This window comes from Monopterus albus, unplaced genomic scaffold (assembly GCF_001952655.1).
Source record: "Monopterus albus unplaced genomic scaffold, M_albus_1.0 scaffold6.1, whole genome shotgun sequence".
NCBI lineage: Eukaryota > Metazoa > Chordata > Actinopteri > Synbranchiformes > Synbranchidae > Monopterus > Monopterus albus.
In genome coordinates, this window is record NW_018127886.1 from 5,058,697 (window position 1) to 5,085,932 (window position 27,236).

A 27,236-nucleotide genomic window follows, 5' to 3' on the forward strand; every position below is an offset into this window, starting at 1 on the left:
TTCTCTACTGCTTATATTATTGTGATGTGCAGTGATAAATCAAGAATATAATCAATCAATACACAAACAATTTCCTGAATAAGAGGTTAATCACTGTTCCTCTCTCAAACCAGCTGGATATTGGAGAACCTCACGATTTCACTGCTCAAAGTTCAATCTTATTGAACTCTGCACAAAGTGATTGAAGCAGGTTTATTCATGATCAGAAGCAAATTTGTTTTTCCCCTGTCCCACACATACATGAATGGGAACCAAATTTTGGACTAATTACTCCATGAAGGAAAGCCAGGTTATATCATCCACAGTGTACGCCAGACCAAATATGAATGGTTGTTACAAACTCTACAGCTGACTTTGTGCTTCATTAACAGACTACAGTTAAAATAGTATGATTAACACAGACTGTTTTCATTTCTAATAATTGTGCACTTCTCCAAAGCTCCTGATAGGAACCCAGAGAATATCAAAATTCAAGGGCCTCTTCCTCATCAAATGGACATCAGCTGGGAGGTAAGAGAGACTTTATTAAAAGCATCCCCATGCACACTGCACACTAGAAACCATTATAGTCTAAAAGCATTTTTAATGATTTATAATTCATCAGTGCATTGTCCTGTTGTAGCCTCTTTTGCCTATTGAGCACAATGGCCCAGGCCTTGAGTACAAGGTGAGCTACCGAAGACTGGGGGTGGAGGATCTCTGGCAGGAGTACGTGATTAAAAGACACTCCTTTGTTGTGAGAAACACATCCACCTTTGTCCCCTATGAGATCAAAATTCATAGCAGGAACAGCCTTGGTTGGGGACCAGAGCCTAAAGTTGTCACAGGTTATTCTGGAGAGGATGGTAAGTTGTAAACATAATACTTTCTCTATTCTGTATGTGTTATTGTTACTGCAATATAATCATAATTTTAGTCAATGATACATATGTACAGTCATGGCCAAAAGTATCGGTACCTCTGCATTTCTGTCAGATAACTTCTGCTGATGCATTTAAATACACCGTGAAGCTAGCACATATAGTTGTTGCTTTGCTTGTGGCTTATTGTGAACTTGCTGTGTTACTGTATCTTTCCCTGTCTTCAGTTATCTTTTGGCATTGTCTGCGAGAAAATGTGTCAGGTTAGGCTCTCTACTATTTTCCTTTTGCCCATCATTTTAACCCCCATGCAGGTGTGCAGTAGTGACTTTTCCTCCCATCTGAAAAAGAAAAAAAAACCTTTTTTAAATCCAGCAGGTGGCAGATAACCTTTGTAGAGCAGAAGGATGTCAAATTTCCACTTCTGTCTCAGACGCTGTGGGAGATTTGACAGATCACGACACACTTTGTGCTGCAGGTCTACTGAGGCACGGTGGCTGCCTCCCCTCTCTAGTGTCTGCTCTGCTTGTCCTTTCCCACTACCAGTATAGTAACATGTAGTGCAGATACTATTTAGAGCATTTTTATTTCCTGTTTGGTGTTGTATATTCCCTGTTGAAAGAAACATTTCTAATTAAGCCATTTTGTCTGATGCCCAGCTGTGTGTGTCTGTGCACTTTTTGCTAATCTGCCAGCTTCAGTGTTTATTTACTACCATAACCAGCAACAGATCAATTCTACTCAGCCTAAACCAAAAGTATGATCTTTTCTGTCCATAAAATAAGCCCTCTTACCGTGCTTTTAGGCTGCTTCTGTACAATGTTATTTTGTTTTACTTAGCGTATCTTCAAACATTGTCGTGTGTTAATTTTCTTTCTTTTTGGTAGTGTTAACAAAACTTTGTGAAGGTGGCCTGTTGTTTGCACTTCTTGACCTTTCTCTGTGTGTTCTTCAGTTCCTACCACAGCACCACAGGATGTAGCAGTGGAGGTGATAAACAGCACTGTTCTGAGAGTTAGCTGGGCGCCAGTTCCACTTGCCACACTGAGAGGTCATCTGGGAGGCCACAATGTAGGTTTTGAAGTGTTTTTCTCAGACTACATTGTGTAACTGAAGACTTTATTGGCAACAGAAGAACTAAATGAAACAGCAGTGGCTTTGAAGCACTTCACAGTATTTTACAGTTGACCAATTAAGTGATGATGAGAGACACAAAGAGGCAGTTATACCATTAAATAGTGTAATAACATGTAGCAGCTACCATATAATAACTTGATAACTAGGCCCAATGTATAAGTACTGGTACAAATCTTACCTGCCATTTACACAACAATACTAGTGCAAAAACATAATTAGCTGCAGGTGGCACTATTGGTTAGAAAGTAGGAGAGTTAACTTTCATTTATAAAGAATGTAATATGTTAATGGGTCTAAGAATATAACCATTAACATACATCTAACTTATCATTCCAAACAAAATGAAAATAGTAAAGATCATTCCTCTGTACAAAACTGGTAACAAACACCACTTCACAAACTATAGACCTGTCTCTTGCTTCCACACTTCTCAAAAATTCTAGAAAAACACCTCAATGAAAGACAGATTCACAGATAAACACAAATTACTTGCACTCAAGCAGCCTGTGGTTGCAGCATAAACAGCTCAACATCACTGGCAATACCTGAACCAGTTGAGAAAATTACAAACTCAATAGATTATAAAAAATCTATGCAGTTGGGGTATTCATTCATCTTAAAAAAGCTTTTGACACTATTAGTTATATTCTAATCAATAAACTGGAAAGGTATCGAATTAGGTGAATATTTTTAAATTGGGTGAAAAGTTATTTAAGTAGTAGGCAAGAGTTTGTGAAGTTGAGTGTGAAGTTGAGTGACTATGCTTCAACATTGCTTATGGTGAACCCCAGGGTCGGTGTTGGGTACTAAATTATTTATTTTGCATATATATGGCTTATGTAAATGTATCACATGTCTTGAAACTGGTTTTGTTTGCTGATGATACTTATATTTTCTGTTCGTGAGGCAGCTTAGAATAACTATTAAAGGAGATAGTAACAAATTATCACTAAATTAAACAAAACTAAAACAGGTACTGCACCCAAATACACTAGCCTCAATCAATTAGATCACCCAAACCCAAGGCATGATATAAATGTGTTTAGAGCAAAGATTCCATAGTAGTGTGGCTATAAAACACTGATGGTCTGTCTAGGCTGAGCCGGACGCTATGAGTGACACATTTCTTGTAATAACATAAAACTCAGTTTTCTAAAAACAAAGTTACAGTATATGTTAGTTTAGCAAATTTGTATCTGATAAGGGGGTGTCACAGTGCTGCAGCTGTTAGCACTGTCGCTTCACAGCAAGAAGATGAGTATTCCTCAGGCTTCCTCCCACTGTCCAAAGTCATGCAGTGACTGGTGACTCTAAATTGCCTGTAGGTGTGAATGAGAGTGAAGAGTTGTCTGTCTCTAGGTTATAGACTGGTGACCTGTTCAAGGTGTAACCCGCCTCTTGCCCACTGCCAGTGTGGACTGGCTTCACCTTTTGGCGCATTGTCCCTGAACTTCACACTGCCAACTATATAGATTTTGCCATTAAAAGAATGTTGTAGTCAGCACAGTGATTATCAGACTGACAAGGTGATTGTGTGATGTAACAACTCATCACTTTGGGGGAAAAAAACCAAACTACATTTCAGATTCACAGTTAACATTTGATGTCTGGTTGAAGATATCTGCCTCATTCACAGGTGAAACTAGGCATTACAGTAATTGCTGCTTCTCAACATATTGGTTCACTAGTCTGTCGGTATGCTCTCCCTGTAGTCTGTTCAGACTTGCTCCTCACCATCTTCCATTACTTCCCTCTAACAGGTTCACTTGTTGAGGAAGTGGAGTCTGCTGAATCCCAACAAGAGTTTAAATGAGCGGCAGTCCCTATCATTCCGTGGGAAGAGGAGTCATGCCATTGTACATGGCCTCAAACCTTTGTCAGAGTACAGACTCACTGTCAGCGTTTTCAACAACAAGGGCAATGGGCCCAGCAGTGACCCGGTCACCTTCAACACCCCAGAGGGAGGTGAGGTGTTGGGAATGACACAGCACTATATTTTGTGTTGTACTGTGTGTCAAACCACTGATTCTTGTTCATTGACCAGTGAGCTGTAAATGAAATATAAGACAGTTAAGCTAACTGGTTCTGATTAGGAGTCATTGTTAGACTAACAGAAAGGAAGGAAAAAGCAGAGCTTTATGATGTGTTGTAAACATTGTCTGTATCAGTGTAGAACAGTGTTTGTGTGAAAAACAGAGAGCCTGACCTCACAGTTGAGTTCAGCCTTTTTTGTCAACATTTTAAATGTATTTTTAGGATTTGTGAATCAATTCAGAAGTGTAGAAGGTATGAATCGCATTTCTTGTGTGAATTATCTTGCAATTCTCTGCATTCAAATTAAATCTCAGAATAACATTGAACAAGTAACAAATAGAAAGGGGGAAACAAAGCCTGCAAAAGGTTGATTGCACATAAAAATATGAGCACAAAGCCACTTGACATGAGGATCTTTTTTGGATGTAATTCAGACCTGTTTTTAGGTTATTGTAAAATAATTTTAATACTTATATAAACTAGCACTGTGTGCTTAACCACATCCAAGTAAACTGCATGCTGCTTGAGAAACATGTCTGTATAGTAGATGCATAACATCACTGTCTGTTTCATACATAGTTCCTGGACAAGTGCCTGTACTGACTGCCTCCAATGCCCAGAAAGACTCCATTTTGCTGGTATGGGGACCACCGCTGGAGGCAAATGGCATTCTCACTGGCTATCTCCTGCAGTACCACCTCAGTATGTACACACAATGTTTTTGATTGATTACTCACTGACGGTGTCGACTCTCAGGCTTATAAGGTTTTTCATTAATAGATTTTTCTTAGCTGTAGCACAGTGCTTTGTCTGTGGTGTGAGACATTGTGGGTGGTGTGTAAGCAAGACTTTAGGTGCAGCATCAGTGGAGGAGAGTTGGAAAAAGAGCAGGTCAGATGGGAGGAGTGTAAACATTTGAGTATACAGATTGTAAAATCTAAAAAAAAATGTTACACACACTAATCTGCTCTTATTCCCTTTCCTCTGTTCTTGTGTTATCACAGTGGACACTAGGTGGTACTGTTCAACATTAAACATTCCCTAATGGCAACCCAGTTGTGCAGACTTCTTTGGACTGTAGTTGACAGTTTCCGCAGTGTTTCTTAACTTGTCCTTTTGGGCTGCAGGTTCTTCACCAAAAGGATCATTTAAGTCAGTACTGTCTGTGCCTATTCTACAAATTTCTTTGGCATTTATCACCCAGAATCATTTCCTTTAGGGAAAAAAGCACCCTTTATACAGTTAAAGTGAACAAGTGAGTGTGGGGCTTTCATTACGCTCTCTCCATTTTCAAAGCCTACATTCTCGTTGGCTGACATTTCTGAAGTCTTTTGTGTAAAATGTGAAGGCAAAGACAGCCCTTTGCCGCCTCCACCAGCACCCACGGAGTCTGGCTAGCTCTCTATCTCCCTTTCCTTTATGCTTTTTCCCATATCAGATGTCAGACTATATACAGATATTCCCACATATATATTGCAGTCTGTGAGTGTTATGAGTGTTTTTTTGTTGTTGTTGTATTGATTCACCATGTTACTCAAGCATTTTTCAGAATTAGTTTTTTCTGTTAATTGTATGAATAAAATATATCACATGTTGTACTGTATCCACAGTCTGCACATTCACACGAGGCATGAAACTACCATGTAATTAGTCACTGAATAATCTGCTGGTATTCAAGAACATAAAATATGCATGTGTTCCATGCATTAAACAAACATCAGTGTTTAGAGGTGCACAGCAGACTATTCAGCTCTTACCTACATGTCAGTATTGGCATAATAATGACATCACCGAGGGTGTTTCAGGAGAAGTGTGTTGCTTTTTACTTTGATCTATAATGCACATTTAATGATATGTCATGCTACTTGTGATTGCTGATTTGCCTCCTCGTCTTTATTCTGCTTTTCCTACCTGTTCTTATTTTTTTTTTTTTTTTACACTGTTGGCTTTCAAAGTTTTCCCCTCATAATTTACTCCGCCTCCTGCTTTTCTTCCTCCATCTCTCCACCTCTTTTTTTCCATCTTTTGCAACTTGTCCTCACCCACCTCCTCTTGAGCTCTCTATTGCCTCCTTTCATCTTCTCTTGCCTTTCTTCCTAATGTATTCCTCTTTAGCTCACCTGTCACGACTTGTATCTGCTACTTTCACTTTCTGCATGAACTAGCATGATGTCTTCATCGTCCCCCTCCCTCAACCACTGACCCTCATTATAGTTGTGGTGCATTAACATGCAACATGGGCAAACCTTGATCATTTTTTTAGCATCTGTCCATTGAGGACTTATTCATGTTGCATGAACTGACCTGACATCTTTCTCTTTGTCTGTAGTTAATGAGACCACTCTGGAGGTGGTTGACTCCCAGGAGATAAACATCACTGGGGCTGACACCACCCAGCAGCAGCTGCAAGACTTAGAGGAAGGCAGCCTCTACCGCTTCCTCATCAGTGGCTGCACTCGAGCAGGTTGTGGACCTCAGTTAGCCCAGGAGAGCTACACCATCACTCAAGGACGTGAGTAGATAAAACCAGTGTTCCTGTGGCGGTAGTGTCTAAAAAAAATTGCTACCCAAAAGAGATGCAATGTGTTAATTCATACAACATGGAAATATTTATGCTAATGATTTATATATTAAACAATTTTTATATATACAAGCAGTACCTGTATCTTTACAGTTTGCCAAATCCGATCAAATAAACCCCAATGATATCATCAGGATTGCCTTTGCTTGGAAACTATGTTACGTAAAGCTGGTGTTAGAGACTTCAGCCATGGAGTTTTAGAAAAGTGTATGTATTCAAGGCATGGATGATTAAAACCAAACACCTCACTGAGTGGAGGGAATTGTAAGATCTAGGTTTTGGAACCTGGTGTACACTGTATAAAAGTCAGGATATTTTACCATCAGTTCTCTGTTACATATTTGTGCCTCTCTGGATTTTGACTTGTCAGAATTGTTGTTGTTCTTGACTGAAAATAAACTCTATTTTGCCCTTCACACAAATACAACTTAAACCACTGAGGAGAGAAAATTAGAACATAAACAAGAAAACGGTTGAGCACAAAGTAATATCAGTTATTCAACAATGGCGTACGCACAACAAAACAAGTTTTAGTTATAGGATAAGATACTAGTAAAGGAAGGAAGTCACTGAAACAGGTAAATTGATCACTGAGATAACCTCCTAATAACCTTTTGAATGCTTTTTTACATTTAAAAATGAGCATTTCTATGGAAGTACATCTGTGCCAAACCATTTGAGGGTTAACAACCCACATTTCAACCACTACCAAGTTTGGAACTCAACATTTGAGAGTGCACAGGCACAGAGGTCTAAGCGCAGAATGAGATTTGAGAGCTAATCATGGCAATGTGTGTACTAATTTTTCTGCGCTCTGATTTCTCCATTAGGTTTTTATGAGAAACTACATCAGTGGCAAAAAGTTTGAAGGTGCACAAAAGTTCAAGTGCTTTTCAGTTTGCAAATCAGAATTTGATAGTACGCAGGCATGGATTTGTAAGAGCAGAATCAGATCTTAGAGCGAGGGAGGACAGTCATTAGCATAGCACATGGACTTGAGCAAGAAGCAGGATCCTGCCCCACTCTCAACTGTGATTCTTCAATTACAAACCCATGCCTGCATGCTCATAAATTCTGATTTGCAAGCTGAATAACTCTCTAAACATGTTTTGTGCACTTTCAAAACTTTTGGTGTTGACAGGCTTTCATACAAAATCCAGTGGAGAAATCTAAGAGCGCAAACTCAGAAACAAGCTTATAGTTATGTACCTGCACACTCTCAAATGAGCAGAGCTCAAAATGCTATTAGTATACCCTCAAACATTGTGGTGGGGATTTACATCCATGATAAGAAGGAGTGCTATTTTGATCACTCTGAGATGCCATTTAAAGTGCAGTTTGGATTCAAAGACAAGTATAACATGTGGTCTGATCTGGGAACCAAATGTGTTCATCCAGGTTTAGACTGGAGAAAGATGGAGTGAGGTCAAGGCATTTTGTTCATTTCGCTTTAGCGAAATGGATAATTATCGTCAGCACGGCTGTGAAATGAGATACTATTTAGTCTGTATACATCACTTTAATGAAGCATGTGAAGTGAGAAGATTGAGCCTGAGGTCAAATCATGTGCTCATTGCTACAACAAAATACTTACTTCCTGGACACTATCAGTTACTGACGAGATGCAAAGATTTCCTCCCAATGATGTAAGTCAGTGTTGTCATCAGTTGTCCATTGTAGCATTTGGATCCATTTACTGTATATCCAGATGCGTTGGTTTGTCCTAGAGTCTGACTGGAAGTTCTCCACAATATTTTATTTCAGAAAGCTCTTAATATAAAAATAACCTTTTCAGTATATGAGGCTTGATAGGACAACACAGTCAGTCATTGCCAACCTGAGAGAGAGTGAATACAGCAGTTGCCATCTTTCACTACCAACTTGGTGGCAACTATATTGGATTTTTGAAATCATTTGCAAACTCCTCCCTTTTTGATGTTGAGGCTAGATTATGGATGTCAGCAATTGGGCAGGTTTTAACAGCTGTTCCATCAGAGAGGAGAATCCTCTTGAGCCTCCTCTGTTTTTCTGCCTAGTTCAGAGAAATAGACTTGTTGACCAGCTTTGACAATTCCTTTCAGTGACTTTACATGAACTCTCATTCAAATAGAGCTGATAAATCACAGTGATGTTCTGTCACACAACATTATAATGACCTTGGGTGTTCATCAGCTTGTTGCTCAAGGTGTTGTCCATTTTAGCCACAGAGCTGGTCTCACTGAGTGAATTAATGAGCTGATAAATCCATGAGACAAGACCCAGGATGGTATTTGAAAGAGGAAGATGTTCAATCTCGACACAGATAATTTGTTTTGAAAAAATATTAGCAGTTGCAAGTCTTCCGTGTCATCCTGGCTGACTGAATGGTATAAAACAATAGTTTACTCCATCAGCTATGTTGTTTGAGCCATAACATGCAAGTCCTTAGTTATATAATTTGATTTAAGCTAAAACGTTAAAATCTGTGATTGTATCATTTCAATAATTCAAATGGCATAGTTTATAGTAAAGCCATGCAGATTCTGTGTACATCTCTTGTCTCTTATGAGATTGTTCCTACATCCTCAGTTGACCCAGACGTCGTTCTGGTCGACTGAGGATGTAGGACAGTCCAAGTCTCTTATAAAGACTCTGAGGCCCGAGGAGCAATGACTGAGGATGGTCCTGGAGGAGCATCCAATCACCAACTGATAGGATCAAGGGTCCGAGGAAAGGACCTCATGTCGTTAATAACATGTTTCCTCGAGTCCTTTCTTCACATGTTTTCCTCACATCTTAAGTGGGCGGGACTAAGACTCAAGGAAAAGCAAGGGAAATGATGGTGCTTATAAGACTCTTAGGATGTCCTATGCAATCAGGACTTACATTGTAGAATTTCATGACAGTTAAGTTTCTGAAAAACTCTTCATTACTTGGGAGGCAAAAACTGAATACATGATAAAATGTCTCTCCACGGCCTTTGGATGTTTTAAGTTACTCATTCCTTTCTTTTATATTTCTTCTGAGAGGCTCTGTATGTTGGAGGTGGATGTCCAGCATGAGAGCCATTAGATGCATTGTTTGTAAATATGGTTGAGTAGAGGATCGGTCAGGAGATAAAATGGTACCGAGTGCTGTCCTAAGGGCATGTTGGTCACCATGCAGCAGAGTAGATTTATGAGTGCCAGCAGCATGTCACAGGGGCACCATGAATTAAAGACATTAATGGGGAGTGATAGAGTGACAATATAAAAATGAATGCATGTCAGTCAATAAGAACAGGCTTTGGAGCATCCTTTTAGATTTCACCTTTGTGACTGAATGAGATTTTAATGCCTATTCCCATTTAGTTAGGATAAATAGTTGTCTGGCTTAAAAATTACAGACTGACCTATCAGAATGAAACTGACAGAGGTATCAGCAGATGTGTGTGTGTGTGTGTATACACGTAAACTGTTTGAAAGGATTGTAACACAGAGTGGCTGTAAGTGAAAGAGAGAGAGAAAACAGAAGCGATGGGGTGATACATCTGTGAGAAAGTGGAGCAGAAACACAGAGAGAGCAGCTAACAGCCACACTGTAGCAGAGGAGTGTGGCAGACAGGGAACAGTATCTGTTTTTCTCCATCAGGTCTCATGAGATAGCAATGCAGCAGACATAAATTGGGTTGCAAACTAGACAAAAAGCACAAAGGAGCATATACCTCTAAAGTCACACAAAAAATACCCAGCTCCTCCAGAGATTAAATTATTTGCTCCTTCACTTAGCATTTGAATACCAAGTTATCGCTGACAAGTTTGCTAAAAAGCTTGAACTTAATGTTTGATAAAGTGTATTTAGAACTAGAATAATCAAGGGCTGGCGCCATGTTAGCACCAGTCAGCTCAGGATTCAGTAATTGGTGCAGAACGGACTCTTTCTCTCTACAGCAGTGTTAATGGTTTTTAATGCAAGTTCAGGTAGGGATGCATAATGTTCGAATTTTGGTGCCTGCAGTCCACATGTCAAAGTGTCCTTGGGTAAGACACTGAACCCCCAGTTGCCCCCGATGGTTAGAGCCATTGGCTGAGTTGGCGCCGCAGATGGCTGCCCCGGTTCTGTACCGGAAACAAATTCCTTGTGTGTAACATACTTGGCCAATAATCCAATTATCCTTATCCTTATGTTCACACTGCACAATGCAAGAACTAATATAGGCAAACCATGCAAATTAAAGGAAGTGCATGACACAGCTAATGACACATTTCTACCAATGGTTAAAAATCAATTCTTGTGAAATAACAATGTAACAAAATTACTTACACACTTTATCAGACCAAAACCTACATAATGAAATGGAGTTGTTGATTAAGGAGGTCAGTGGAGAGCATAGCTTATCAGCTGATGAGTTGCACTGAATGGCTACCCTGCATTTTAACAACAAATACTTGGCACATGTTGCTTCTCCTTATTTAAAGCACCATATGCCTACAAATTTGGAAGTTAATAAGCGTTTAAAAACATATTTAATTTTATCTGTAACGAAAGCTGCTGCTGACAGTGGAACAGATAAAGCAGCTGTGTGTAGTGAAGGAACTGCCCAGTGCTCAACATCATATCATGAACTCCATGAAATACAACCCTCCTGTCTAAAATGGGTTCTGTACACGACATGTTTTTCATTATAGATGCAGCAGTTAAGTCCCGTCACATGCATAAATATAACCAGTCAAAAGAGAGCTCTGTCCACTTCTTGCTAGGGAAACTAGAATCCATAATTCACCACAATAAAAAATGATGAAATGCAAAGTAAAACTAGCAAAAGAGATAACTCACAGAATTTTAGTCTCATTACCACTGCACACCGGCCAAGGCGGCAATGACTCCCTTTTGTGTTGTAATGTGACATATTGTGGGAAAAAAACATTTTTAAGAACATTGCTCAAAACCTACATTGTCCTCAGAAATTCTGCTGTCTTGCAAAACCTAAGCATGTAATGCATTTATTTTTCAAATGATCACTGTGAAGAAATGTTAATGTGCACATTCAGAAAGTATAATCTGCAATTTGTTCACATTCTTGTTAGCATTAGTTTGTAATATGTAACTGGGTGGAAGAGGTATACAATCTTTTTTTCTGCACCAGTCATCAAATCCATAGCATCACTTTTAATAGCATTAAATAAGGCGTATTTTGGAATAAGTAATCTCCAGACTTTGGAATTTAGATGTTATTAAACAACAATAGCTCATCCAGGTATCCTCATGCATATGCTTGTTTATGAGAATACACCACCCGCATATTTGTATGTGGATATACACGTGCGTGTGCAGTCACACATCCTGACAAATCTGTGAATATGTGCATGATTATACCTGTTCTATATACTGTAAAGCTGGCTTTCCGTATATCTATAATCCTCTGCTATATTTCATTTTCTTGTTATACTTCTGAAGATTTGTCCTCAACTCCAGCTGTAGCCCCTGTTCAGAGCCGTATTATCTCCGCTTGCAGACGCTGCAACTTGTTAACATATAAGTAGTGGTACTCTAGACAAGGTTGTAGGTGTGTTGGTGCAGCGGGTAGCTGGCCCTAGCCTCAGCAAAGGTTTGTCCTCTATAGCGGCGAAAAAGTAGTTTGGGTCATTCCTGAATGCCAGTTCAGGAAATAACAAAACATTTCTATGTGAAGAGAACAATCCTTGCTACACTGTGTTTACTATCAGTCGCACTATACTTGCACAGTTGCTACCATTAATCCAGTTGTCCCAGCTGCTCTAACAATCCCGCCTGCATGTAGTCTATAAAGCTTGCTTGTTGCACAGTATAGAGTATTAGTTCTGACAGCATTATAGCAGGAATCTAACATCTGAGGCCTCTTTCATTTCAGGCCACAACTGCTCGCTCTCCTTTCCAAGCTCTGTCCCAGACAATTTTACTCATCTTCTTTTAGGTATGCAGCTCACACATGCACAGCCAATGGTATTCCTGTGATCTACCTGAAGGAAATACCAGTTTTGCTTAAGAGAGGGTGAAGACTAGGTGTTTTGCCTACATACAATCTCTATACAGTATCTACCCATTATGAGGCAAATTCCATCTCCTCTCAGTTGAGTCTGGGGCCCACCATTGCCTTTTGAACTGTCATCTTGAAGGGTTTCTGCCAGCTGCACTGTTCTCAAGCTGCAGGGAGATCCCATTTGCCTCTGCTAATCCACTTTTCCTGCCTTATTTTCCTCCTCTTCTTGGTCCTGCCTGTGTTTTCTTTTCATCTCGATTTCCTCCCCCTATTTCTTCTCTCTATCAGTTCCAGCCCCGTTGAACATAAGCTCATATGTGAGTGATACCTTTGCCAAAATCAGCTGGACTGCCAGAGAAGAGCAACGGGACTCACAGCTTTATGTGGCTTATATGAATAACCGTAAGCTACTTTTCCTGTCCCTGCCTTCCTAAAGATTGCTAGGAGTTTTTAGTGGCATTATGTTTAGGTGCAACTGGGAAGGTTTTATATAAACATCTGGCAATATACTGTAAGTCTAATGTCTGCATGGCTACTTCCGTCATTTTCATTTCCTCAATGTATTAAGATTTATTTAAAGTTATGTATAGCACAAGTACAAAATAATAGATATAATAATAATAAATTAAGAATATAGTAACTGCTTATCCCACCTCCTTTTTTGATAGCATGAATGCTAATACAGACTTGCTACTTGTGCACTTCTTGTGCTTGGCTGTGCAGGTGATGTAACTGGCGACTTTCAGAGGCTGTAAACTCTTCTCAAAGTTTCCACATTATTGATGGGCTAGAACCCGGGACAGTGTACACCGTACGCCTCATGGCCAAGAGGCTGCTTGATAATGCTAGCATTTTTGAGGATATTATCCAGACTCGAGTCAAAGGTGAGAGGAGAGAAAGGTGTTGCAGTCAGTAGAGTTTAGTGGTTGTGTTCTAACCTGTCATAACAACTGACAAGTTGATACTGACTGTGGAGAATGTTTATTTTCTTTACATTTCTGTGCATTGTTTTTTTTTTTATTTTGTATCATATATAATTTCAGAAGATACAATATTCCAGCTGAAGAGAGTAGGACTTAAATGCCATGGGAAAACATCCTCTTAAACATCCGTTCTGAGTCAAAGATAAAATTGTATGAGGGGAGCTTGAGGCGACATACTCAAATAGATCTGTGTGTTAAGTTGATCCTGGAGCTCTGTGTCTCTTTGTTATTTTTGTTCTTAGGTGTGGGAGGTCGGCAGAGCAACTTTTCAACCCAGGGATGGTTCATTGGGACCATGTGTGCCGTGGCACTCCTCACCCTTGTTGGACTCATGGCCTGCTTTGTGCGGAGAAATAAAGGTGGCAAGTATGCAGGTATGCCGCCGCCGCTCCAGCGACAAGACATGTTCTCCATGGAAAAAGGTCAGTTAGTAATTGACCAGGGCTGGGACATCTTTGTTGTTTTGCTTCAGGAAGGGAACCAAAATTAAGCTTCTGAAATGTACATTACATGTGCAAGGTGTCAGTCTGATTTGGTGATATTTAATTATCTTTATCGATTTTTCAGGATGAGGCTTTGATTGGACTCAGTGTTGTTTTGGTTAACTTCCTGAATGTATGAAAATGTGCAATGGATCCGCATCATGACCACGACCCTGTTTGGAAATGCAGTGTTGCTCACATGTTGGACACCTGAGCTTGCCAAGCCCAACACCATTGACCCTAAATGGAGTGTCCATTAGAAACTTGCAGCTAGTGTAGTTTTACTGCATCTGAAATGGCTTGTGTGGTCACATTAGTTCTGCTTGGTACCTTTGATTACACACTTTGCCAAGCAGCATTAGTAAGAGTCCACTGTTTTTGTTCCACTGCTCCTCGCCCCTCACCTGTGCAGACCTTCCTGGTTCTTACTCTCTTGTATCAGAGCCAAATTCACTCTTAGTGGCACCTACCTGCAAAGTGTCTCCTCACACTGATTCTTTCTTCTTAATATTTTTTCTCTTCTTCTCCACAAAACTACACATCTTTGTCTTCAGTAGCCTTTGACATGAAACGCTGAATATTTCATCAACTCCTTTAGCTTCCCCTTTGCCCATCCAGCTCTTTTCGTGAAACCCTTCTGTCTGTCTTGAAAAGCACCTGGTATATTTTAAAGGATATTTATACAGAGAGCTGATGTGTAGCACTTTGTGCAGACACTCAGAAGAGAGGCTTTCAGTGTACAAACTTGATACAAAGTTTACACAGTCATATTTAGTTGTTCTCAAAAGCCTTTTGGGTATGACTTTTGAATTTCAACTCCTGTGTGCACTCAGGTGAAGAAGTTCAGATCATTTATTGTTGTACACCTGCTAAGCATAAATGGTCAGTGTTGGCTTTGCTCTAGTTTCCAAGCACTGTCTGATAGGAGGTTGATTAAAATGCAGATAATACTGTTTATTTCCCTTTGGAAAATGTTAAAGACAGGAGGAGTGTTTTGTTATCTGAATGTGAAGTACTACAAATACAATAATTGTGCTCCAACAGTACATGGTATATGTAACTACGTCTAAGTGCTGCTCTTTAACAATTGTGCTGAAATATTTGTCTTGCCCTCCTGCAGTGAAAGAGAAGGAGGACCTCCACCCCGATCTGGAGTCACAAGGAATGAATGATGACACCTTCTGTGAATACAGGTGAGCTATAATCCTGTTCTGCAAAAGAAAGCTGTGTTGAGGAAGTGACATCTTTTAACCACTTTGAAATTAAGTGCATTGTTTCAAAATAACTGTAAGAACTATATGTTGACTATTTCCTGGGTGAAAAAGTAATTTCTCATGTGTCACAGTAATGTTTTTCTCTCCCAAAAGCAAACCTTGCATTCATGAGCTTTACCAGGATCAGCCTAAAGGCCAGTGCTCTCGTCATTTAATGGGCTAGGTAACCACACAGCGGTTAAGAGTAGCAGGTGATATTCACCTTAAGCTTTGTTTCCCTTTAGCTGGAATTGCAGAATGTGTTTTTACCTAGTTCTTAGATTCTTATTGTGTGCATGTGTGGGTTCACAGTGTTTGTTCCTCTAGGGATCAGCAAGTTATTTTGTGTGTTGCTGGTGGTGCATCAGCATGCGTTCGTGCTTGTACATTACTTGTTTCGTCTCCTATTGAATCTAAAATTACATTTGCCTCAAAATCAGTTTGTGCTTGACCTCTGTGTAATATAATAATAGCTGACCTACAGCATGTATAGGTCAAAAACCTGAGCTTCACTGCCGTACCAAAGCTTGTTAAGAATTGTTGGTAAAAAAAAATGTAATACAGTGATAGTCCTCATTCAGGAACATGTCTGTTTCATCAAAGTGGAATATGAAATACCCCCATTAATGCAGAAAGCACAGCCAGGCCTACATTTGTTTTTGTAGCTTGTTTCAGTCACTTAGTCACAAACTTGGAATGATTTGCTCTTTTTGATTTAATACAGTATGTGGTGTAGAATTTCTGATGTTTAAAATATGCAACTGCATACATGTTTAAGCTAATCATATAATATTCAGGCAAGTATGTTAATATTATGCAAATCAGGGTAATGGCCAAACACACAAGGAAGCTTGTTCTTGATTTCGACATTCATGTAGTCTTCACTGAAGCAAAAATAAAGGTGGTAGTAACTGTACTTTGCAACCAAAACATTTTTGTTATGCATTTAAGCTCTTAGATGGGCTTATGGTGTAGATACATCTGATGTACTGTAGAAAAATGTCTTTGAGGATACTGGAGCTTACTGGATCTTTTAGTGTTGTTGTAGGGTACTTGACAGATGTTGATTTACTGAAAAATGCTGGTTCACATTATGAATTAAGGTGTATTCTGTGGAATATTTTTAACAGAGGCCTCTACTACAGACATACAAATTGATTGTAGATGTACAGTAATCACTGGAAAACATCATATATTCACTGAAACAGGCATAGACTAAGCATGGGTAGAGAGACTAGGCATTTATGCCCAAAACACACAGCTGTTGTGCTTTATAATTGCTGTTGAATTTCCATTGTTGGCATTGTTTAGCTACTACATTGACAATTTAGGGAAATTGACTGAATCCTATTTTGCTTGACAGCACTGCAGCAACTGTGTGACAGTGGTTTGTTTGTGTCTGCACACGCAACAGAAATCACCTAAAATAGCCTCTTTTGTCAGTTTTGATTCTGCTCGTTGTCATATTATTCAGAATGTGATTACTCACGAGTGTGTGGTTGCTGCCAACTGCTTTCCTGTGATTCTTCCAAAAGCTAATTCTGTTAAAAAGGAAAAATGTAATGTCAAGTGCATATAGCCCACCTCATTAGTAGATTATATAGCTTAAATATGTAATGTACTGTACTTTTTTTTCCCGTCGCTTAGCTCAAAAAACTATTTTTGTGTGGGTTGATGGGGTTGTCAATCAGCGGTTTTAAAAATGATTGCTGTACAGATGCAGAGGTTCCTTTCAGACACACTTTAGTTATTGTTATTGCTATTTCTTTGAGGTTTAAACACTGATATAGGGCTTAGAAAGGTTTGGATGATAATTTAACACTGTCATACACTGACTTCCAGTGAAATCACATCATATGACACTATTATTTTGTGTTATTGTTCTACATAATTTTGTTGTCTAGATTAATCATACTAAACAAATTGTAATGAAAAACTAACCAGATTCTTATTGCTGTATTCTCTGCATGTGTGAAGAATTTTGTCAGTTCTATAACATAACAACTTACCATATAATTTGTCATGTTGTTATATATATACAGATATTTTCAGAAAACAATATTGTGTTATTGATTTTCTTAAGTTTACTTTGGAGCCATTGGTTAATCCAAGTTTGTGAGTTGGTGTAGATGTTTACTGCAGCTATCTCTTTAGAATTCCAGTCATGGGTCTGTTTCATGAGGCTGTTCTGACTGCTGCTCCCCCAGAGTGCCCTCCGACTTAGTATGATGTTGTTTTACTGGCTTTAGAGCTGGATTCAGGGCTCTCTCGTGCCCTTTGAATCTCTGAAGGCAATAGACCAGCCCCTGGCATCCCACGTGTCCTGGGAGCTGACAAGTGGTAATTATACTTCATATGATTTCCCTTTGGAGTCCTCTGTTGCTTTGTCCCTCCGTCCACTGCAAGAACAGCAGGTGTGAAAAGCTGGAGTAGGCTGTTAAGCCAACACTTTTTTGTTTGTTTTTACCTCTTCTCATATCTTTATGTGCAGTTCCAGAGATGGCAGCAGATATGGGAAAGTTTTCTTTCAGACACTTGTAAACTAAAATAAATACAACTTCAGATTCAAAGGGGGGAAATTCTACCTAGCACCTGAAGTTTATTCTGCCCCAAAACCAAGTCAGCATGGGTCAGTAGCATAATGGCAAATTTAATTACCTTCTGTCCGGTGGTGTAGCTCCATCTCTCACCTGTTTGTGTGGTTTCACAGCAACAGCTGAGACCGAGCTTGATATGACCAAGGTCTCAAATGAACTGAGGCTCAGAAGCACTTGGCCCCATTTTATCACTGTATTCAAAGTCACTGTGGGCGGGCTGCTGTGGCTGTGGCATTCTACTGCTCTTAGATAACAGCCACTTATCTTCAGCGCTTTAGAGTTGTCAGAGAAAGAAGGTTTGATAAGAGCTAGAATGCGGACTCTATGTGACTTGCATGGTAAACAGCCTCATGAAACAGGATAGATAAGATTGGTTATTAAAAATCCCTCTGTAGGAGACTTGATTTGTAATCTTAGCTTGAACCACGTCTCTGTGCTAAAATGCTGCTCAAGGTGTCAACCAGAGTATGCTTCAAATGGCGTTATCATATACCAGCCACCTGAGCATCGTCTCTGAACACAGACGCTGTGTGTTATGAATACCAAACCAAAGGGGGGAGAGGGGTGTTACCAAACACGGTTTGGTGTATGGAATTGGAAAAGAGGACAGGGAGGAAAAATATCCTCAGTGTTTTGAGGTGGCCACACGTCTTGTAGTGAAACACCTGTAAGTTGGCCAGTTGCCCAGCTTTAAATTGGCATCTGATCTCCTCGGCCTGCGTGTGGGGCCCCTTGGGCCTACCAGGGATGACAGGCTGTTTGGTCCACCCCTTCCCCTTGCTTCTCAGCCTTGAGCCCCCCCACCCACCCATATACGCATACACCTCCCACCCCTCTTGTTTCTCACTACACTCTGGCAATTTCCATCACTGGCTCTAAAGAGATTTGAAATTGCCTTTGGTCCTGAAGCCTTGGCAATTAGCAATTAGTGAAATGATTGTAGCAAACCCTCTCTGCCTCCCTTGTGCTCCCGTTCCTGCTGTGCAGCTGCTGCATCCACTCTGCCTACCATCCGTACTTATGTGTTGGAACCAAAAAAACTTGCTTTGTGATTGCGAGTGCGTGTGTCTGTCAGTGCAGCCAAGCACTTAATAGTCTTATGTACTGTACATGCTCTGTATGCTGGTATTTGTGTGCTTGTATGTCAAAAAAAGCCTCTTAGAGCCATATATGTTACTTGCAAACATCTGCCTGATCTGCTATACAATGTGTTTATGCACTGCACCACTGACTCTGATCATCTTTCTCTGTTGTTGATGGTAGTGACAGCGAGGAGAAGCCACTGAAGGGCAGTAGCTTGTGTTCCATGAATGGAGATGACACAGTGGGGGACACCGTAAGCAGAGACAGCCTGGTTGACTACACTGATGGTGGAGGAGAATTCAGCGAGGACGGTTCATTTATTGGTGAATATTCTGGATGCAAGCATCGAGGCTCTGTTAGTGAACCCAGTGGACTAAGCCCGGTCTCTGCATAACGCCAGGCTCCAGTTGAAATGGTCTATTTCAAATCCTTTCAAGATCCTTTTTTTTAAATTCAGCTTCCCTGGTGGTTAGTGTAGCTTCAATAGCCAAATATGAGGGAATAAAAATGATTCAAATGCGCAGATGTTTTTACAGCAGGTGAACATTTTGCTAAGGGACCAAACAGGAAAAAATACACTCACTATACATATCAGTGTGAAAACATCTGAGTCTTGAGGACTGTATCATTTGAGTGTTTCATGATTGCAGTGACATTAGTGACATTAGTGACATTGTTTTTTCTACCTAACAGCTATAATCTTCAGCGGTTTACACTGATATTGCTCTGTAACAACAGTAAAAAATACTGAGTGTCACCACATGTTTTTTTTTACACAGTAAATGAAAAAAAATGATAAACACAGAACTGTGCAGGATGTCCTATTTATTGAAAACAGAATCACTCTCATGATTATCAGTACCTAGTCACAAGTGCTTCAGTCTGTTGATCTGTATTTAACATTTTTGATGTTGTTAATATCCAAATATGTGAAAGCTGTATTTTTAAACTATGAAAATGTCCTTTTATATCAAACATGTTTTATGAACTTTTTTATTGCTTTTTAACACAATGAACTCAAGAACAAAATATATAGTTCCCTCAGTCATGCCCTTATAGTGTGGGGTGGGATTTACAGCAGGGATAAATCAGTTGTTTAGCCAGAAGGATAAAGTGTATTTCTGCATTGTATTAGTGGAATCATCAGTGCATTTATTTAAAGAACTTGTCAAAACTGTAACTAGTGAATAAAGCTTTGACCTTAGAGCTTCCCCTCTACTGAAGAGGGAGATTTCAGAGTAAAGCAATATGCCGTACTCATTTGTTTTTTTTAATCATGTGCCTTGATGCTGGTGGATAATACTGGATGAATGACTACATCTCTGGGCTATTTTTATCTTGAAAATCTAAATGGAAAACCCCTTGAATGTTTCTTAGTATAATGTATTTTGCTGCCCATTTTCTGTTATTTAAAAGCTGATTTTCAAGTGATGTCCTTCCACTGAACTGGAATGTCATTACTTTATTATTTAACAAGTCCTCCTTTGGTGCTTAACTATTTCTAAAATTCAACTGAAAATTTTGTTCACAACCTAAGCACACAGATAAAACATACCGTATTAAGATCAGTATCGTTAAAGGTGAAAGTGAAATAGTTTTTCTTGTATCGTCAGTGAATCCTCACATGCACAATACAAAATCTCAGCTAAGGAAAATGATTGACTCATCCATTGTTTGGAGGGAGCCTCTTTAAATGATACAGCCCAACTACCCCTCTGATTGTTTTTGAGCCATTTAATCATTTTTCCTTTCTTACCACAATTTTTATTTATCCAAAAATTCCAAAATAAAACAAAAATAAGCCACTCCTGAAATCCACATTTTAAATTCATCATGCATTTAACGATGCACATACTGTAACTCTGCAGAATATCTTGACTCGCAAGCTGAGCATTTATTAAGGTCAAGGTGTTGTTAGAATATATTTGACCTTTTAGCTTCTCCCTGTCCAAATCCTCCCACATCTGCCACTGGACTTCTTGCATATCTCTAGAGACCCTTCTTCTGTTTTGAATGCACAGCCTCCGTGTAGCTCTATAGTCTGTCTGTCTATATCCTGCTGGTTATAAATAGGCATTCTAGCTGTAATCAAACCAGACCTTGGGTAGTGGAGTTGAAAAGCACTCCATGCTTCACAGATAAAGGTCATTTAAAGAGATAATCCCTGTATTGTCAGGGATTACGCCCTCATCCGTTTTAAAATTGCTTTTTCTGTGGAAAGTTAAACCCTCTAAACAACAACAAAAGATTACTCCAGTCAAAGCTGCTGCGAGTGTCACACAAGAAGCTTTTTTGCTTCACTAAATCTATTCTGCAGACATGCAGGTGACCCTTTCAAAATTCATAATAGTCCTCTTTTAGAGCGAGCGCAGGTCAGAATGTTAACATTAATTCAAGTTAAATGGAATGGCCTTGTTTGTTGCCTGGTGCTGGTAGATGCTGCACACAAAATCATAGATCCTAGCTCGAAACTGATCACTCCAGTCGATTTGATTGGAGCTGATATTTAGGCTAAGTGCCCTGGAAATTGCCTAGTGGGAGGAAATTGATAGCGTGCTCACACATGCAGTAATTTCAGCTCAGTAGTCATGCGTTATAACCACTCAGCGCTGTATCAACTTTAAACCAGCTGAAAACACGACAAGGACAGGCACTGTGCAAAAAACAACAGCATGCACTAAAGAATTTGTTTTTCTAGGATGCCAGATATTGAACTTATACTGCAACTACCCAAGAAGGCAGTATGATGGCTATGAAGATCTCATCAATAATGAACACCCCTGAGAGGGGAACTGTGGCAGGTGTTTCCAGAGATGTGCTTAAGGAAGATCTTTTCTTTGGCAGCTTTTTGCAGTTAAAGGATTTGGCAGAAGCATTAGTATCAGGAGTTAAAGCAACATCACAGCTCATGCTTTTTTTAAAGGGACAAACAGCCAGTCGGTCCTATTGAGATCAACACAAACAAAAGCTCTCAGGACAAGCTGTGAGCCCTTTATCAGAAAAAGGGGTTAAGGGCGGGGGGAGAAAAGGGGTGTTGAGTATTAAAGGTTGTTTGTCTGCATGTCTCTTTATTGAAACCTGCTTCAGCAACCTTACAGGTGAAAAGAAAAGAGCTCAGAAAGACGGTTCATGACTTTGGCACAGAATGATTATTTTATTTTCCATATTCTTCTTCAGTGTTTGTCTGCGTTTTTGAAGTGGATGTGTGATAAAGACCTGGGTTTTAATTTTTATTGAAGTCCAAAGCAGACTCACAAGACAAAGGCCCACCCGTGCATTCAAAAGATTACTGAAAAAGCCAAAAATGCATTTTGTTTTTTTCACAGTTTACTAAAATGTCCTAAACTGTTGCTTCTGTTGATTCCACTTTCATTAAAAAAAAGACCGTAAAATAAATCTAAATGCATCAATATCAAAATAAAATTGTCACAGTAACACCAGGAAGAACTCTCATCTAATTTAGGTCTCAGCCATCCTCCTCCCCTATTTCAACTATACCCACCTTCTGCTAAAATTTAATTTGTCTCACTAGAATGCAAATGGAAAGGGGTGATTCTGCATACAGAGAATCCTTTTAGAGTGCTATTATTTCCCTGGAAAACTGCTTTAGATGCACGCCCAAACACACTCCGATACCAGCCAGAAATTGTGTGTGTGCGGCCTTATATTGCTCATGTTGTGGGGACATCAATCTGTTTACACAGTCACGTTGAGGGGACTTACAGAATTTCTTACAGCATCAAAAAGCTGGTCCTCAAAACATAAGTAATTACATTTTAGACATTTCAGAGTGATGACTTGGTGTAAGATCAGGCTTGGGTTATGTAAGTAGCTTCTAAAGGTTAGAGCAAGTCTCCAGGAAATGAATGCAATTCATTGTAATGTCCCCTGAATTAATGGAGAAAAAGTGTGCATAAAAGAGGGTGAGTAGAGCAGGAGGAGGCAGGGACACTCATGGCAGAAACTAATGAGACACACATCGCTAATATGATTATAAAATCAGACTGGCGATGTCGGAGAACAGGGGGTCGCTTTGGTTGAGACATCTGCACAGGACCAAGTGGACACTGTGATGTTCAGTTGTACCATGCCACCTCAAAGTCAGTTGTAGGGATTGCAGATGGTGAAAAGGATACGTACAATGGCTGATGTTCAAATAATGACAATGTATGCATAAGCAAAATGGAGCTTGCTGAATGATAATGTGAAATGACTCAGGTATGTGTATTGTTTGAGACTGCGGACCGGGCCTTTTATGGTCAACACATCCGGTGTTTTTACTAGCAAAGGATTTTATCTAGACCGCTGCTGGAGGATTAGATAAGAGATTTGTAAGTGCTGTGTGGGTGATGAATAATTCTCACCTTCCTTTCTTAGCCTAGGGGTGTCAAAGCAACTGCTTGGCTCAAACTACAATCCATACACAATATACGAGTATGCTCAAAGTCTCTGTGACACAGTCGTGTGAAAAATAGCATCCATAACTTGCACAGTTGAATCAAAAAAGGACTTTATTTGTTCATGTTTGAACACTTCGGTTGCCCTCTCAAAATGATTTTTATTTTTTTGTAAGTACCTGTTAATAATTCAGTTGGTCCATTTTAACAAAGCATCAAAATATAAAATGCAGCAGTGTGTGTTCTTTTTTTGTTTGTAGGCAGTAATCAGACTTTGGTATTGTACAAACAGCCCCCTAAAGAGACAAATTGAGCTTGAAACCTTATCCTGATATTAGGTTTTAGTCTTATTAAAGTACAAACGGCTGGCGGCGGCAAAAGAGAAGCTGAGTGGACATAGGGAGTGCATCTGCTGTGCTTTACAAACTAAAAGGAAATGGGTGATTTCAGTTTGCTAACGTTTGCTAATAAGCAAGTGATGAGCAGCCCTGGGTATCAAACAGAAGGGAGAGATATTTTGTCAATTTTTATGTTTCCAAAGTAATTCTTTCTCTATGAATTTGTTCCTAAGATGCATTTCTTTTAGAACGCTGGTCTTGAATTATTCATGACACCTTCATTAAAACATCTCTATTTGCATAACACACAGGGACAGCGCAAGATGCATTAGGGCTTTTGATCCCGGTGTACATGTGAACTAATTCAACACTGAACTGGACCACCAAAAAGCCCAACAACATGGAGGTCTTTAAAGGTGCATTAATGAAGATTAATTAGAGTAGCTTTTTATGTCTTAAAATAAACCGATAATAAACCTTAGGTAGCCTGATGTTTTTAATGAAAGCTATCACACAAAGATAAAAGTGAGGACAATAACCCACTTGAAGAAGTTAATAACGATAAAAGAGATGGGATTCTGGAGAACTGCTTCTCTGTAGAAGCAAGAGCACTGCAATTATATTTTTTAGGAGGCGATGACAGTTGTTTGTCAAATGTGAGTTTCCAGATGTAACTATATCATATTACATGTATCCATATCATATTTTGCTTGTTTGCCCTCATTGTAGCAGTCAGGGTAATGAGCACAGTCTGCCACATTAGAAAGACAGGCATATCAAAAGACAGATAAAGCTGAACTTCATTAATAAATGTAGCTCCAATTGGGAAAATATCAAATGTGGATTCATTCACCACCTGCCACACACTGGCAAAAACAGAAAGCACAGTTGTAAGTAAAGACAAATTTAAAAACATGTCAATTAGTCTGAGGCAGAGTCATGTCTGTCCTGTGTAGGCTGTAAAGTATCATGTTATTCTATTCAAAACTGTGAAACACAACCCATACCCCACACATTTAAACCATCCAAATTAATATCTTAAAATATCAGTCTCTTCAACAGTGTTTCAAAAAGTCTGACACAAGAGGATACCTGAACCATGCAGCCCATTGGCTAACTGGATTCTTCACCACCATTGTGTGGCTTGGAGTGCTCAGACCTTTACCTTTGTCAATGATGCTACTTTTTAAATATACTGACACCTCTATGTGATGTCTGTGTAATTACAGCCCTTAATGTTATTTGTCATCGTCTCATTGTGGTCACTTCATGGCAGTCCATCCAAAAGTTGTCAGAACATTTTACTTATTGTGCTTAATTTTACCACAAATGAAGCTCATGGTGCCCAGTTACCTTAACATGCTGTAATAAATTATTGTACTGTATAAGCCTACTATGAAAAAATGCCACACAACTTTAAATGCAATATCACAGCCACATTCTCCTGCAGCACTAGTCAGTGCTGTTTCAAACACATGCACTCAGACAGCATGTTTGAGTTGTGCTTAATGTGCAGTAACATCACTAATAATTACATGTTTCAACACCTCAGCGTCCTTGTGCAGATCCTCTCCATGCGCTAGGTGTTGTTTTCTTTGTTTCCTCAAGAGTCAGGACAGAAATATGGCAAGTTTAATAGAGTGAATGCATGAACAAGGTTATGCTGCCACAAATTCCATATTGTAGGACCAGACATGAAAATTGGTTTCACCCTCTGAAGTCTGGTTTATAGGAAAAACAGCTACTTTCACCTGCAGCTCAATTTTATACTAACATTTCTTATCCAGTGCCCATTATTGGACGTGTTTATTTATGATTCCTCATCGAGCCGTCCATGGTTGGCTTTTTGCACTGAAATATTAAAGAACGTAATGGCTGAAAATGGCAAGCAGAACTGGTGCATAAGGCATCATTTGGCCAGAGATAATCACACAATCGACTCTTAAATCCCGGTGGAACACTAACACGAAAGCCTGCATGTTTGGCTCTTTCAATTTCACTCAACACAGACTGATAACTGTAATGGCTTTGTCCTGTGATACACCATGAAAATGCTTGATCCTTTTGCATGCTATGTGCCATTACTGTTGAGCATTTAAATACACACACACTCCCTCACACACACAGTGACATGCACACACTGGAGCAATGAGCACAGATGGGCATTATGTGTTTAGTGGGGCTTTGTTTATCTCACTGTCTTTATTGCAGTCATTATTATAATCATGTGATGTCTCCTCAAGGTATAGTTCAAATACGTATATCTATTCAAAGCTCAGGCTGTTAGCGATAGCAGTAAACAGTGCTGTGTTGTGGTGCAACAGCATGGATGCTACAGATGAACTTGTTTCTGTGGTCGATTCCTCTGTAAATGGCTGCATTGATGCTACTTGTGGATAAACTATGGCAGACACTTGCAACAGTTGACTTGGAGTTGGAACACAGTCACCATCTGATGTCTCCAGTGATTCAGGGAGGATTTATTGTTCAGCAAGGGATCTAGGGCATCCATATGTTGTGTTACAATTATAGATAATCAAATCAGAATGTTGAATTAATGCATGCAGTTAGAAAAAAAACTAGTTATCAAAAACTTTTATTACTGTATGCTGCAGATTAAATACTCTCTTCTAACAGATACTGAGAATAAAGGATACATTTTGATATGTAGACCAATGTGAGAAGTTAATCAGCAATTACAGCATAGCCAGGTACAATATAGAGAATATGAAGTTGATGTCACGCTGTGTTATAAGTTAGTTTACAAAAATAAATACTATCTCATACCGCTTCATACAGTAACAGATACTTCAGCTGCATCCTAACATCAACTGTAGTGACCTGTTTGAGCAGACAGGAAAGAAATTGATTCATCTGCAGTGTTTGTGTTGATATCAGCTGACAGCTAGCATTAGCTTCCAATCACTGTGCAGAGTCATTTTTCAGTCTGTTGCTCTTGTAGATGGGATCTTTTGGTCCCAAATTAGCTACAGTCAGCTAAGGTTATCCATCTTGAATGACTACAGTCAGTAAAGTGAGATCTAAATGATTTAACCCTCATGCTCTGTTGGGGTCTGTGGGACCCCAGTTCATTTTTTCACCTTAAAAACAAAAACATATGTTTCTAAAAAATTGTTTTGGCTGAAATTTGAAGCCCTTGGCTCCTTTTGTGTATTTTTAAATGTTTTAATTGTTCACTTGGCCACATGTTAAAATAACATAGTTTTAAACCTTTTGCAATATAATATTCAAAGTAAATGGAAAGTATTTACAGTTGTTGAGTATGACTAGGTTTTTGCATTGTGTCTGATTAAAAATTGTTTGTAGATGTGGAGTTATAAATCCATAAAAATGCTCGGGGTCTGAGGGACCCCAACAGAACAAGTGTATAGTGGTTCTTAACAGAGCGCAAGGGTTAAGCAACTTTTTAGCCAAACAAAACAAAAATTTATGCAGATAAATACAGCGCGTGCCTCCAAAAATGGTGCCCCAGTCTCAAGATTCAGTACAGCAT

General features: G+C 39.4%; 1 protein-coding gene across 1 annotated transcript in view; it reads left to right on the forward strand.

Moving 5' to 3' along the window:
• Positions 1 to 20,259, forward strand: part of chl1a (cell adhesion molecule L1-like a) — a 51,743-nt gene extending 31,484 nt beyond the window's left edge. The window contains exons 18-28 of the mRNA XM_020615577.1: positions 440 to 510; positions 623 to 845; positions 1,816 to 1,931; positions 3,758 to 3,962; positions 4,611 to 4,733; positions 6,361 to 6,543; positions 12,878 to 12,991; positions 13,318 to 13,473; positions 13,815 to 13,946; positions 15,175 to 15,247; positions 19,168 to 20,259. Of these exons, the coding sequence (XP_020471233.1) occupies positions 440 to 510; positions 623 to 845; positions 1,816 to 1,931; positions 3,758 to 3,962; positions 4,611 to 4,733; positions 6,361 to 6,543; positions 12,878 to 12,991; positions 13,318 to 13,473; positions 13,815 to 13,946; positions 15,175 to 15,247; positions 19,168 to 19,381 (1,610 nt within the window). The 3' untranslated portion in view covers positions 19,382 to 20,259. The remainder of the gene's footprint in view (positions 1 to 439; positions 511 to 622; positions 846 to 1,815; positions 1,932 to 3,757; positions 3,963 to 4,610; positions 4,734 to 6,360; positions 6,544 to 12,877; positions 12,992 to 13,317; positions 13,474 to 13,814; positions 13,947 to 15,174; positions 15,248 to 19,167) is intronic.
• Positions 20,260 to 27,236: the final 6,977 nt, after the last annotated feature.